The 12,753-nt window shown below is 34.7% G+C and overlaps 2 protein-coding genes across 4 annotated transcripts; both read right to left on the bottom strand.

Annotated features, from left to right (window-relative positions):
• Window positions 1-116: 116 nt before the first annotated feature.
• On the bottom strand, window positions 117-6,132 carry LOC127181766 (CKLF-like MARVEL transmembrane domain-containing protein 7). Of its 3 annotated transcripts, none has more exons than XM_051136674.1 (5): window positions 5,848-6,118; window positions 5,519-5,692; window positions 4,592-4,690; window positions 4,320-4,401; window positions 117-507 (listed from the first exon to the last, which is right to left on the bottom strand). In XM_051136674.1, exons 1-5 carry the CDS (start codon window positions 5,911-5,913, stop codon window positions 494-496), a joined length of 435 nt encoding a protein of 144 aa, XP_050992631.1. In that variant the 5' UTR covers window positions 5,914-6,118; the 3' UTR covers window positions 117-493. The 3 variants fall into 3 exon arrangements, with proteins under 3 accessions (XP_050992631.1, XP_050992629.1, XP_050992630.1); XM_051136672.1 differs by lacking the exon at window positions 117-507 and adding an exon at window positions 2,886-3,112 and having other exon boundaries at window positions 5,848-6,132; XM_051136673.1 differs by lacking the exon at window positions 117-507 and adding an exon at window positions 2,886-3,038 and having other exon boundaries at window positions 5,848-6,130.
• A 187-nt stretch (window positions 6,133-6,319) lies between these two features.
• On the bottom strand, window positions 6,320-10,360 carry cmtm8a (CKLF-like MARVEL transmembrane domain containing 8a). The gene is made up of 4 exons (XM_051137282.1): window positions 10,073-10,360; window positions 7,396-7,563; window positions 7,052-7,171; window positions 6,320-6,880 (listed from the first exon to the last, which is right to left on the bottom strand). Exons 1-4 carry the CDS (start codon window positions 10,214-10,216, stop codon window positions 6,800-6,802), a joined length of 513 nt encoding a protein of 170 aa, XP_050993239.1. The 5' UTR covers window positions 10,217-10,360; the 3' UTR covers window positions 6,320-6,799.
• Window positions 10,361-12,753: the final 2,393 nt, after the last annotated feature.

Raw genomic sequence — 12,753 nt, 5'->3', positions numbered from 1 at the left:
CGGCTGCTGTCTTACACGTTCTTTTGTGTGGGTGGAGAGCGTTGACACAGGAAGTCTGTTATCACAATAGGTTCAACATTTTACAAACTGTATGTTTTTTTTATTTCTCGACATTCATTTTCTTCCATAAAGCAATAGATAGAAGTTTTGTTAATTTGGTTTAAAGATAATTTAGTAAACAAATAATTAACAAAACATTGATGAGACTATTATAACATTAAATTGTACAAAATAAAAGCCATCTCTTAAATTTTATGCACCTGTAAAGGGTATTTCTAATACATTTTTGTAATATTAAACATAACAATAATTATAGTATTAAAACTATCTCACTGCAATAAACCATGTGTGCAATAAATAATATTGTGATAAAGTTTTTTATATTCCATGTAAGTTTACTAAAACATCCATACCCATTATTAACTCCCCATCCAAGCTGTCATGGGATGAGGGCAGTTTTCAGAAGAAGCACTATAAACATCAAGACAAAGTTTTATACTGGTGTATCTGGAATAGAAAAACATTTCAGATAATCAGTTCAGGATCCAGAATCACTTGATGGATATACATTTTGCACATATTCACTTTATCTAAATGCAGTTGAAATCAAAAGTTTACATACACCTTGCAGAATCTGCAAAATGTTATTTTACCAAGAGGGATCATAGAAAATGCATGTTATTTTTTATTTAGTACTGATCTAAATAAGATATTTCGCATAAAAGATGTTTACATAGTTCTTGATTCGCTTGTTTATCCTAAACAGGTAAACTGCCTGCTGTTCTAAAGAAAATCCTTTAGGTGTCACAAATTCTTTTTGTTTTTTTTTTTTAGCATTTCTGTGTATTTAAACCCTTTCCAACAATCACTGTATGATTTTGAGATCCATCTTTTCACACCGAGGACAACTGAGGGACTCATATTACATAAGGTTCAAATGCTCACTGACGCTCCAGAAGGAACCGGGGGGTGTAAATATTTGAACGGAATGAGGATGTGTACAGTTTTCTTCTTTTGCCTAAACATCATCTTTTTTTTTCACTTAGTACTGCCCTTCAGAAGCTACAGAAGATACTTACATCTATTTCCCAGAAGACAAAAGTTTACCCTGCTCTTCAAATTCAAAATTCCTCCTTGCGCATCAAAAAAGTCATGTGACTTTGCGCTATGGAACGGCAAAACCCATCTAACCAGTGGACTGATCTCGTTTCACCGCATCTGAAATGTTGTTATGGTCATTCTGAAATGCCTGAGCAAAGTCTATATAATTGCCTCCCAGAACTGTCTTACATGACTGCGTTCCCAAACAGCAGGCATCCACCTCCGAAAACAATGACTGTTTACTTTTGTCTGCTCGCCCTGAGGCTCAAGTAATTTATTATTTATGATAATGAATATATTCAGTGGCTTCTCCTACTTTTCCTAGTAATATATAGTGTCAGTTTATCAGAAAGTGACTATTTTGTTCTCTTTGACTTGTTGGATGGAAACGGTGCTTATTCGCAAATGTTTTATGCGATATTCACATTTTTGTGCATAAGTTAAATTTGCAACTTTGGATGGAAACCCGGCTATTGTTGGAAAGAGTTAAGAAAAACCACAGAATTTAGCAGGCAATTTAACTGTTCAGGACAAACGAGGGACTCATGAACAACCACCACTAAACAAAACACAGCTGTGGATCATTCAGATAACAACACCATATTAGGAATCAAGTGTATGTAAACTTTAGAATGGGGTCATTTTTATAAATTCAATAAAAAATAGCATGCATTTTGTATAATCCCTTTTTTGGTCAAATAATTACAGTGGTATGCCAAAGTTTGGGCACTCCTGTAAATTTTCATAATTTTCCTTTATAAATCATTGGTTGTCTGGATAAGAAATTTCAGTTAGATATATCATATAGGAGACACAGTGATATTTGAGAAGTGAAAAAAAGTTTATATGATTTATGGAAAGTGTGCAAGAATTATTTAAACAAAATTATGCATGTGCATAAATTTAGGCACCACAAAAGAAAAATTAACTCAATATTTTGTGCATCCTCCTTTTGCAGAAATAACAGCCTCTAAACGCTTTCTATAGCTTCCAATTAGAGTCTGAATTCTGGCAGAAGGTATTTTGGACCATTCTTCTTTACAAAACATCTCCAGTTCAGTCAGGTTTGATGGTTTCCGAGCATGGACAGCCCGCTTTAAAATCACACCACAAATTTTCAATAATATTCAGGGCTGGGGACTGAGATGGCCATTCCAGAACGTTGTACTTGTTCCTCTGCATGAATGCCTAGATTTTGAGCAGTGTTTAGGGTCGTTGTCTTGTTGAAAGATCCAGCCCCGGCGCAACTTCAACTTTGTTTCTGATTCCTGGACGTTGTTCTCCAGAATCTGCTGATATTGAGTGGAATCCATGCAACCCTCAACTTTAACAAGATTCCCAGTCTCTGCACTGGCCACACAGCCCCACAGTCCCACAGCATGATGGAACCGCCACCAAATTTTACTGTAGGTAGCAAGTGTTTTTCTTGGAATGCTGTGTTGCTTTTCCGCCATGCATAATGCCCCTTGTTTTGCCCAAATAACTCTATTTTAGTTTCATCAGTCCACAGCACCTTATTCCAAAATGAAGCTGGCTTGTCCAAATGTGCTTTAGCACACCTCAAGCGACACCGTTTGTGGCGTGTGCAGAGAAAAGGCTTTTTCTGCATTACTTGTCCATACAGCATCTCCTTGTGTAAAGTGCGCTGAATAGTTGAACGATGCACAGTGACACCATCTGCAGCAAGATGATGTTGTAGGTCTTTGGAGCTGGTCTGTGGGTTGACTGTGACTGTTCTCACCATCCTGCGCCTCTGCTTATCTGAGATTTTTCTTGGTCTGCCACTTCGGGCCTTAACTAGAACTGTGCCTCTGGTCTTCCAATTCCTCACAATGTTCCTCACAGTTGAAACTGAGAGCTTAAATCTCTGAGACAGCTTTCTGTATCCTTCCTTTCAGGTCATCTGAGAGTTGTTTTGAGGCTCCCATGTTGCCACTCTTTAGAGAAGATGCAAAGAGGAGAAACACTTACAATTGGCCTCCTTTAAATACTTTCTCATGATTGGATTCACCTGTGTATGGAGGTCAAGGGTCACTGAGGTTACCAAACCAATTTTGAGTTCTAATAATTAGTACTAAAGGTATTGAAATCAATAAAATGACAAGGGTGCCTAAATTTATGCACATGCCTAATTTTGTTTGAATAATTCTTGCACACTTTCCATAAATCATATAAACTTTTTTTCACTTCTCAAATATCACTGTGTTTGTCTCCTATATGATATATTTAACTGAAATTTCTTATCCAGACAACCAATGATTTATAAAGGAAAATGATGAAAATTTACAGGGGTGCCCAAACTTTGGCATACCACTGTAACATTCTGCAGATTCTGCAAGGTGCATGTAAACTTTTGACTTCAACTCTGTTAAAGGGGTCATCGGATGCCCATTTTCCACAAGTTGATATGATTCTTTAGGGTCTTGATGAAAAGTCTATAATATACTTTGGTTAAAATTTCTCAATGGTAGTGTAAAACAACACCCTTTTTACCTTGCCAAAATCAGCTTTGCAAAAATCATCCCGTTCTGGTCGAGGCTTCTTTAAATGCAAATGAGCTCTGCTCGCCCCGCCCCTCTCTTCTCCCTGTGGAGTGACGAGCCTGTTTATTTTAGCCACATTTAGCCGCTAAACTTGCTAACTAGCACGTTATTAGGAAAGGCGATTCATAAAAAAAACCCTTAACTCACTTCTTCTGTAAGTGAAGCTGGATCATGAATGATTCGCGTGAACATAGACGGATATATGTAGATCGGGAGGTGCGTTCCTTTCACAAACAAACATAATCCACTGCATCTTCAGCGACTCAGATGTCAGGAGTAAATGACGACCACTATGTTCATTATTACATCCAGCAACACAACACCTCAATCGCTCAATTCTTGTCTAACTTACATCCCTGCTCCGGCATCAAAACATGGAGGTCGGACTGTTACAACCGATGAGGTAAGACGCTCATGTCAATCAACTATCGTGGGAGCGGCCTCTGTGGGTGTGACGCCACAACAATAGGCATCTGAGAACGGCTCGATTTGAAAAAGGGAATATTATTTTTACAGATTAATTAAAAACCACTGCATGGATTTTTATCATTGTAGGGTAGATTTGTACATACACTGCCAACACACATTAATGTTCAAACAACATGTAAAAGTGAACTTAGCATCCGATGACCCCTTTAAAATACACACTGAAAATACGCACAGCTTTTAACTTACCCGCAGGTTGTAAGTGGCGAGCCGCAACAAATGAAAGTATCACACTAACAACTGAGAGATATGAAGCCAGAAGACCACAAACCTGAAAAACAAACACCAGATAAGCTTACAATATTATCATTGTGACACAATTACAAGCAGTTACAGAAATGAAACTCTGCGAAAATGAGAACACCACCTCAAAACCACTCTTTTACGTATGTTTTAGTTTAATTTTTTTTTTTTACTTGAATCCTTTTTTACAGATTTGATCGACTGTAATGAAGCCTTACTGAGGCGGCAACCAGAATGGGGGTTTCATAAGTCTTCACAGCAGCGACAATGGAACCAGTGGAGATGAAGATGAATCCCAGTGTATCCAGCACAAACTCCTTAAAGAACAAACAGAATGATATTCTTCATCAGAATGTCCATAATCATATAGTTATACTAATTCATGATACTAATGTGGGTAGTAGTTGACATGTGGGAACAAATATGGAAAATTGACATGCTATCCACCTTTTTCTTCCCGTAAGAGTGGTCGCGGACATTAGTACATTTTATAGGTCTGGCTTCCAGCCTTATCTGTGCCCAGCTATTTTTAGCTCTACAAAACAGCTTTGTTTTGCTGCTTGATATTGCAAATGGGTGTGTCTTACCATATTATTTTAATGTATTATATTAATTATGAGCACATTGGTTTGTAGTGCAAACAGTTTACTGCACGTTATATTTTTCTTGCTAATGAACCGGAAATCTCACCCATAGGCTTACTTCGGCAATAAAGAAAAAGGTGGATACTCCATATAAATAATTTTAAAATGCTCAGGTTTTATTATTATACATGCAGGTTTTATCTGACGTTAATTAACACTACACACAATATTTGAAATTTGCCACACCATACTACCATTTACAAAAAAAGGTTTATATATGTTACATGTTAAACTAAAACCTTTATTTCCCTGGTTGGAAAATACATAGTTTTGGACAGACTGGTTTCTTGCTGGTCAACTAGTTACCCAGCTAGATTCCAGAAATAACTTGACAACTTCGTTGTTGTAACGTGTCTAAAAATCACACAAGCCTTATCTGGATTAGATACAGCAAAAGTCCACGGACGTTATGCGTCAACTACTAATCATTTACTAGTGAGCTTCCGTAAGAATAGTGATTTGAAATCAGTTAGCAATTATTATGTAAAACACAATACTCACGGCTATCTTCCAGTTCACAAACGATGCCCTTTTCGGAACCCCAAATACAGTCAGTATTAGAAAAACAGCGACCGTGATGGAGTAACCGAGCGTCACCGCTTCAAAGAAACCGTAAGCGTAGAAGCTGTTGTACCACGTGGAACGAACACAAATGAACGCTACCAGTACAATCACCTGCACACACAAATAAAAAGCTGTTTCTAATATTATAGTATTTGTTACGTTTCATAATAGAGTTTTATAACTGGCAGACATAATTGACAAAAATGAAACGCGGAAGGCGTGTTCAGTCGTCTGATACGTGACAGGTGTCGATTAGAAATACTTACGAGCTGAGCGACCTTCAGAATTCCTTGTTTTGATAGTAGGTATTCCAGAAATAAAACCCCCATCATCGGTCAGTTGATGCTCATGTATAACAATACTCTGCAAGTGACGCGGCGTCACACAACTGCGCTCAACAAAGCGAGCGCGTCTAGTACGATGTGGTCAGGAAACCATCTGACACGATTTACTGCCGTTGCTCAGTTTCACTTCATGATTCACAAGTCATACTATATGTTAATACCTGAGAGCATGAATCACAATTCGTTGGAACACATTATGACATAATAGATGATATCAGCATGTATCTCATCATGTTCCCCTATGAACTTGACATTTTTGGTGTGGGTGGATGAATGCACTTTTGTGAACTTCCCCTTCTAGTTAGTATACTTATGCAATTTACCTTCTATATGCCAAATGTGAGACGCTTTATTGTGTGCAACCATATGAGTTTGACATTTAGAAAAATAAAAAGTAAATCAGATCTGCTTTCAAAAATACAAATATATTGACAGCTTTAATTTGACATTAGAGGTGCACTTATGCTTTGTTAAAAACAAGGCTTTCATAAGTCAGTCACGTAAGTCCAAACATCATGATGATTTTCAACATACTTTTAGATTACGCAAATATGAACCAACATTAAAAGGTACATTTAAAGCACGCATGTGAGACATTATGTCTATTCATTCACAACCATTGTACTCCATTCAAGTTATACATGTCCATGTTCTCATAAAATCCGAAAAAGATATCAAAATATATTTTGTGCATTAGAAAGATGTGTGCATTTGTGGAACAGTTGCAAATACATACAGAGCAAGTTGTACATTTCTTTATTTTTAATATAAAAGACAATCATCATTAAATATTTTTCAAGTTTAGTCCATACCTGAACAATATAAGAATGAGTCATATTTTAACATTCAATTAAAAACTACAGTCCAGCACATTTTAGTCATCTCCTCTGTACCAGGATTTGTAACTGAAGAATGCACTACCAGCGTAACTCAGCGATACAAGGAATGCAAAAAACTAGAAAAGAGACAAATAAGCAAACGTTAAAAAATGTATGCAAAGAAAAACAATTTAAGAATGTAATTTAAAAACTACTCTAAACTCATTACTTGACCACAAATATATATTCCCATCAAAGTTATGTTGTTTACAGCCTTGCACACAATTATACTTCAAACTGATTATTACCGTGGATGCCGCCCAACAGTTGAAATCATGATGACCTTTGACCCCACGATTCACCAGCGTTGCCTCAACAATAGCGGCCGACGTGTACAATAAAGCCGCAGTGCAGTTAAAAATGAGAACCTAGGATTTTAGGGACGGAACTACAATTATTTAAGACAATTAGCACAACAATATGTTTTTTTAAAAACATTTAACCACGTTTTTGAAAGTCTCTAAGATAGTTTAGACCTGTTTCTCTAAATTTAAAATGCAGAACTATTTGTGCAAACCATCATGGCATCCTTTTTTCTACAGCTCTGTAGAGACAAGAATCATAGTATAGATATGTATAGAAGTGCACCTACCACTCTAGTCCAGGGAACTTGTCGGATTTGTCCATTGGTCAGTTTGATGATGAGGAGGAAGAGGGTGAGAAGCCAATAGAAGACAGTCACAAACATCACCCATCCAAATGGGGAAAATCGGAAATACTCTGTGCTTGCAATCAGTGCCCATACCAGCAGGCCCAAAATCTGAAGAATAAAAGAATTCCTGTTGCTTTCAGATATTTATACCTTAGGAAAACCTAAATAGAAATGTTGTAGTACAGTGATTTTTTTTTCCTCTCAAAATTTTTACAGAAAAAATATTTAAGAGATTGACAGCAACAAAAATGTATATTCATAATAGAAAACAGCAATGGCGATTTTCTCAATTGACATTCAAAAGTTTGGGATCAGTAAGATTTTTAAGATTTTTATGCTCGTCAAGGCTGCATTTATTACATAAACATGCATAAAAAAACAGCAATATTGTGAAATATTATTGCAATTTAAAATAATGTTTTTTCTATTTTAATATACTTTAAAATAAAATTTATTTCTGTGATGCAAAGCTGAATTTTCTTCAGTCATTACTTTAGTCTTTAGTGTCACATGATCCTTCAGAAATCATTCTAATATGCTGATTTATTATCAAAGTTGGAAACAGTTGTACTGTTTAATATTTGTTTTGAATTGCTAAAACATTTTTCAGGATTCTTTTATAAAAAAGTTACAAAGTACAGCATTTATTTTAAATAGAAATTTATAACAATATGGACTTTTCAAAAGTTTGAGGTCAGACTTTTTTTTCCTTTTTTTTTTTATAAAAATTAATACTTTTATTCAGCAATGATGTGTTAAATTGATAAAAAGTGATAGTAAAGGCTTTTAGTTAGAAACGGTTTATATTCTGAATAAATGTTGTTCCTTTTAACCTTTTTTTCATCAAAGAAACCTGAAAAAGGTATCACAGGTCCAAAACAAATATTAAGCAGCACAACTGTTTCCAACACTGATAATAAATCAGCATATTAGACTGATTTCTGAAGGATCATGTGATCATGTGAAAATTCAGCTTTGCATCACAGAAATAAACTATAGTTTAAAGTATATTAAAATACCAAAACTGTTATTTATAAATTGTAATAATATTTCACAATATTACTGTTTTATCTGTATTTATGATCAAATAAATGCAGCCTTGATGATTCAGAAGTGATTCCTTTAAAAAAATCTTACTGATCCCAAACTTTTGAACAGCAGTGTAGATGTCTTTTCCCAATATTTCAATTATAATTCCAGAATTTTCTACACTGTAAAAAAACCCTTTTCCTTTAAAGAGAGAGAGAAAAAAACCATTAAGAGAATTTAAGTAAAACGTCTCGATTTTTAGTTATTGTTAAACATCTTTGCTTTAAGTAGCTTATTTTAATGCTTGTTTTGTCTTATTTTAAGTCATCTTGAGGCCCCTAGTGGGCCCCGTCCCCCTGTTTGAGAACATATAATCCCCCTGCTGGAGTACATATAATCTTTCATTTATCTTTTACCGTCCATCCGTGTCCATATATATATGTTAATTTTTTTTTCCAATTTTATTTTTAAAACTTCTGATTTACAGCCCTTAAAAAATAAACAGAAATTTACGTAATTAAAACGCTAATTTGTAGTATTTTTCACATATCTGAAAAAAGGTGTATTTGAGAGAGACTTTGATAGGTTCTGGCAAACCTGTATTGAGTTGTAATTACAAAGCAGAGTTCAAAACAGGTTATTGGGTTGTTGGATTAAACCAGCCATTTCCATTTTTCCATTTAAATACATAGCATCACAATCTCACTTCCTCTGCTACACATTGTCCTTATCTTCCCTGCATTGAAACAGAAAGAGGAACATTCACACCGACCACAATCACACTCTCCAAAAATGAGTTTCACTGCCAGGTTCATGTTCAACAATGGGGAAAATGGGCTTTTGCAGTTACACAGAAATAAATAAAGCTTCACATTAATGATCCTGCACACAAATCACATAAACTCTCCATACAAGTTTGTTATGGGGACTTCGCAGCTTGCATAATAAAGGCTATACATACAAATTAGGTGTTCATATCTTTAAAAACATAAGATTACACAGCCTTAATATGCATAAAGTGTAGACCAGAAGCCCTCCAGTCATTACTACTTCCTCATGAATGCACTGTCAGGCGTTTTTACAGTTGTGTATCTTGCAAAACGTAACATTTGTCTTTTAATGTTAACGTTAGAACAATATACGATAGACTAAAATCAACATGCAACCCATTGTTGACGATTAAAGTGATTCATTGATTTACAGGTGAATGAATGTAGGCCCACAGCGTGCAAAACAACAAAGAAAATCATTTTAAAATGTATTTTGACACGAACGACTTCGAATGGACGTTTACCTTAAGTCATTATTTGAGGTAAACAGTGCTGCATAACTTGGTTTTGGAGAGGAGAATAGCCTACTTTCGGTTGCCTAGCAACCACGCCGGCCAGCGCACGTAATGGCTCTTAACAAAGCGCTATTCTACTTGCGCAAATTCCAGGGGAAAAATCTAAAGGAAAGATAACGGGAAAGACAAACAGGAGACACGTTTCCCTCACCGCTAACAAAAAAAAATCTTTACGACAACCGTTTTGGTTTTCTTTCAGTCGGATGTAAGTTGTAAGAAAGTTCTGTAAAGTAGCCTACTCACAACTTCCACATAGATGAGGTATTCTGACACCTTCAGCACCGACTCCTTGTCGTACCACCGGGTTCCTGTGCTTGAATTTCCGAATTCCAGGTAAGGGCTGCTCACGGTGGTTATTACAACTCTAGAATTTGGATTCTCCGCCATAAATGCGAGCCAAAATCTTTGTGCTCCACCACTCCTATTACTATATTAACCTCTTATTATAATGTGTAATGTTTATTTAACCCCACTAGCAGGTACTACGGATGGCAGTTCCATACTTTTCATAAATACTTGCTCTGCTGCAAACTATCAAAAAATGTTTATTTGCATACTGAGGTTGCAGCAGGAAAGACTCCGCCCAAAGACCACCCCCATCCTCAACCACACTTCCTCCACTTCCTGCACTTCCTCCATAAATACACCTGATCAGGTTAGAATAGATGATGCGTTTTAAAAAGAACAGTGTTAACATTTTTTATGAAATTACCTATTTAAAACGGATGAAAATATTAGAAAAGCATTAGAAATATAATAGTTGTAGTGAGTCGTGATGAATGCTAAAATGTCCAGTGAGGGTTAAGGGTTGCTAGTTGAGCTTCATCACTGCAGATGCTGGGAAAACATGTAGCCTGAATGGTGGTCTCTCAGTTCTCCACTAGATGGAGCCACAGTCAAATAAAACCTGTAGACATGAAAAATGAAAACCCAAACCCAAACAGAAATGGACACAAAAAATAGATATTTTAGACAGTAGTGCAGTTTTTAATATTTACGTAATATAAAAATATAATTTATATACTGCTGTTCAAACGTTTGGGGTCAGCAGGGTTTTGGAAATTTATATTTAAATAAATTAATACTTTTAATCAGCAAGGATGCAGTAAACTGATCAAAAGTGACAGTAAAGACTTTTGTAATTTTACCAAAGAGCTCAAATAAATTCTGTTCTTTTTAACTTACTTTTCATCAAAGAAAATGGAAAATGTATCATGGTTTCCACAAAAATATTAAGCAGCTGCTTTCAACATTGATAATAATACGTGTTTTCTGAGCACCAAATCAGCATATTAGAATGATTTCTGAAGAATAATGTGACACTGAAGACTGAATTATTAAATTTAGCCTTGCCATCACAGGAATAAGCAACATTTAAAAAATGTCCTGTCCTGCTCACCAAGCCAGCACTTGTTTGATCCAAATATTTTTACTATTTAAAGTAACTGTTTTCTGTTTAAATATATTTTAAAATGCTCAAAGCTACATTTTCAGAATCATTACTCTGGTCTTCACTGTGACATGATCCTTCAGAAATCATTCTAATATATTTGCTGTTCAAAAAACATTTGTTATTATTATTATTATTATTATTATTATTTAAAATAGTTGAGTGCACCTTTTTTAGGATTCTTTGATGAATAGAAAGATCCAAAGATCAGCATTTATCTGAAATAAAAAGCTTTTGTAACATTATCCATTATATCGTTCCAAAGTTTGGAGTCAGTATAATTAATTAATTAATTAATTACTTTATATTTGGTAAAGAAATTATAGATATTAATACTTTTATTTAACAAGGATGCTTTCAACTGATCAAAAGTGATGATTAAGACATTTATAATGTTATAAAATATTTCTATTTCAGATAAATGCTGTTCTTCTGAACTTTCTACTCAAAGAAACCTGAAAAAAAATCTACTCAGCTGTTTTCAGCATAATAATAATAATAAATGTTTTTGAGCGGCAAATCACAATATTAGAATGATTTCTGAAGGATCATGTGACTGGAGTAATGATGCTAAAATTCAGATTTGAAATCACAGGAATAAATTATATTTTAAAATATATTCAAATAGAAAACAGATATTTTAAATAGTAAAACATTTCACAATTTTACTGTTTTTGCTGTACTTTGGATCAAAATAAATGCAGGCTTCGTGAGCAGAAGAGACTTTTTTTCAAAAACATTAATAATTTTACTGTTTAAAACGTTTTTACTGGTAGTGTATTTAATAGAAAACAGTTATTTTTCATAACAAATATTTATGATCTCAGATTTTTAAATCGTAGTAATGTACTATAATAGACAGTACTATAATAATAATAATATACTATTTAGCTACAATTTTAGCTGTTTTTGATGAAATTGAGAAAATTTTAATGCTTAGTGCTGTTTTAAACGTCCTCTTTGTATTGTTTAGACTCTTATAAACTCGCAGACCTAAACTACTTGTTCTGCACACAGTTAATAAATTCAGTTTTATCTTAACGCTAGTTTCTCTGTGCATGTGCACAGTTGTAATGATTGACATAATTTACAGAAATAAATCTCTTCTCTACTGTCACATGTAAATGATTAATCCATTAATGTTCAGATTCATAACCCACATAATTCTGACACACACTCATTACTCAGTCAAATACTCAGTGCATGTGACATTTGTTGTATCAAATTTAATATTCCTCTTTGCGCTCTCTTCGCTGCCTTGAAGGCAGATTAATGAGAAGAAGTCTAATTGGCTGAAATTGGATTGATAAGTGGCTGCCGCAAATTTGCATAGAGAAAGTTATGAATTTTAATCTGTTTTTTTCCTTTAAGTGGATGTGTGTGATGGAGCTGCTGCAGAATGCTCATTTTAATAGAAAAAAAAACATTTTGGCAGATAGGCAAATAAAACGGAAAAAGAAAATTACAGAGGAAA

Source organism: Labeo rohita, chromosome 19 (genome assembly GCF_022985175.1).
Source record: "Labeo rohita strain BAU-BD-2019 chromosome 19, IGBB_LRoh.1.0, whole genome shotgun sequence".
In the NCBI taxonomy this organism is placed as follows: domain Eukaryota; kingdom Metazoa; phylum Chordata; class Actinopteri; order Cypriniformes; family Cyprinidae; genus Labeo; species Labeo rohita.
Note: the sequence above shows the minus strand (reverse complement) of the source record. Positions and strands in the feature narration are given on the sequence as shown.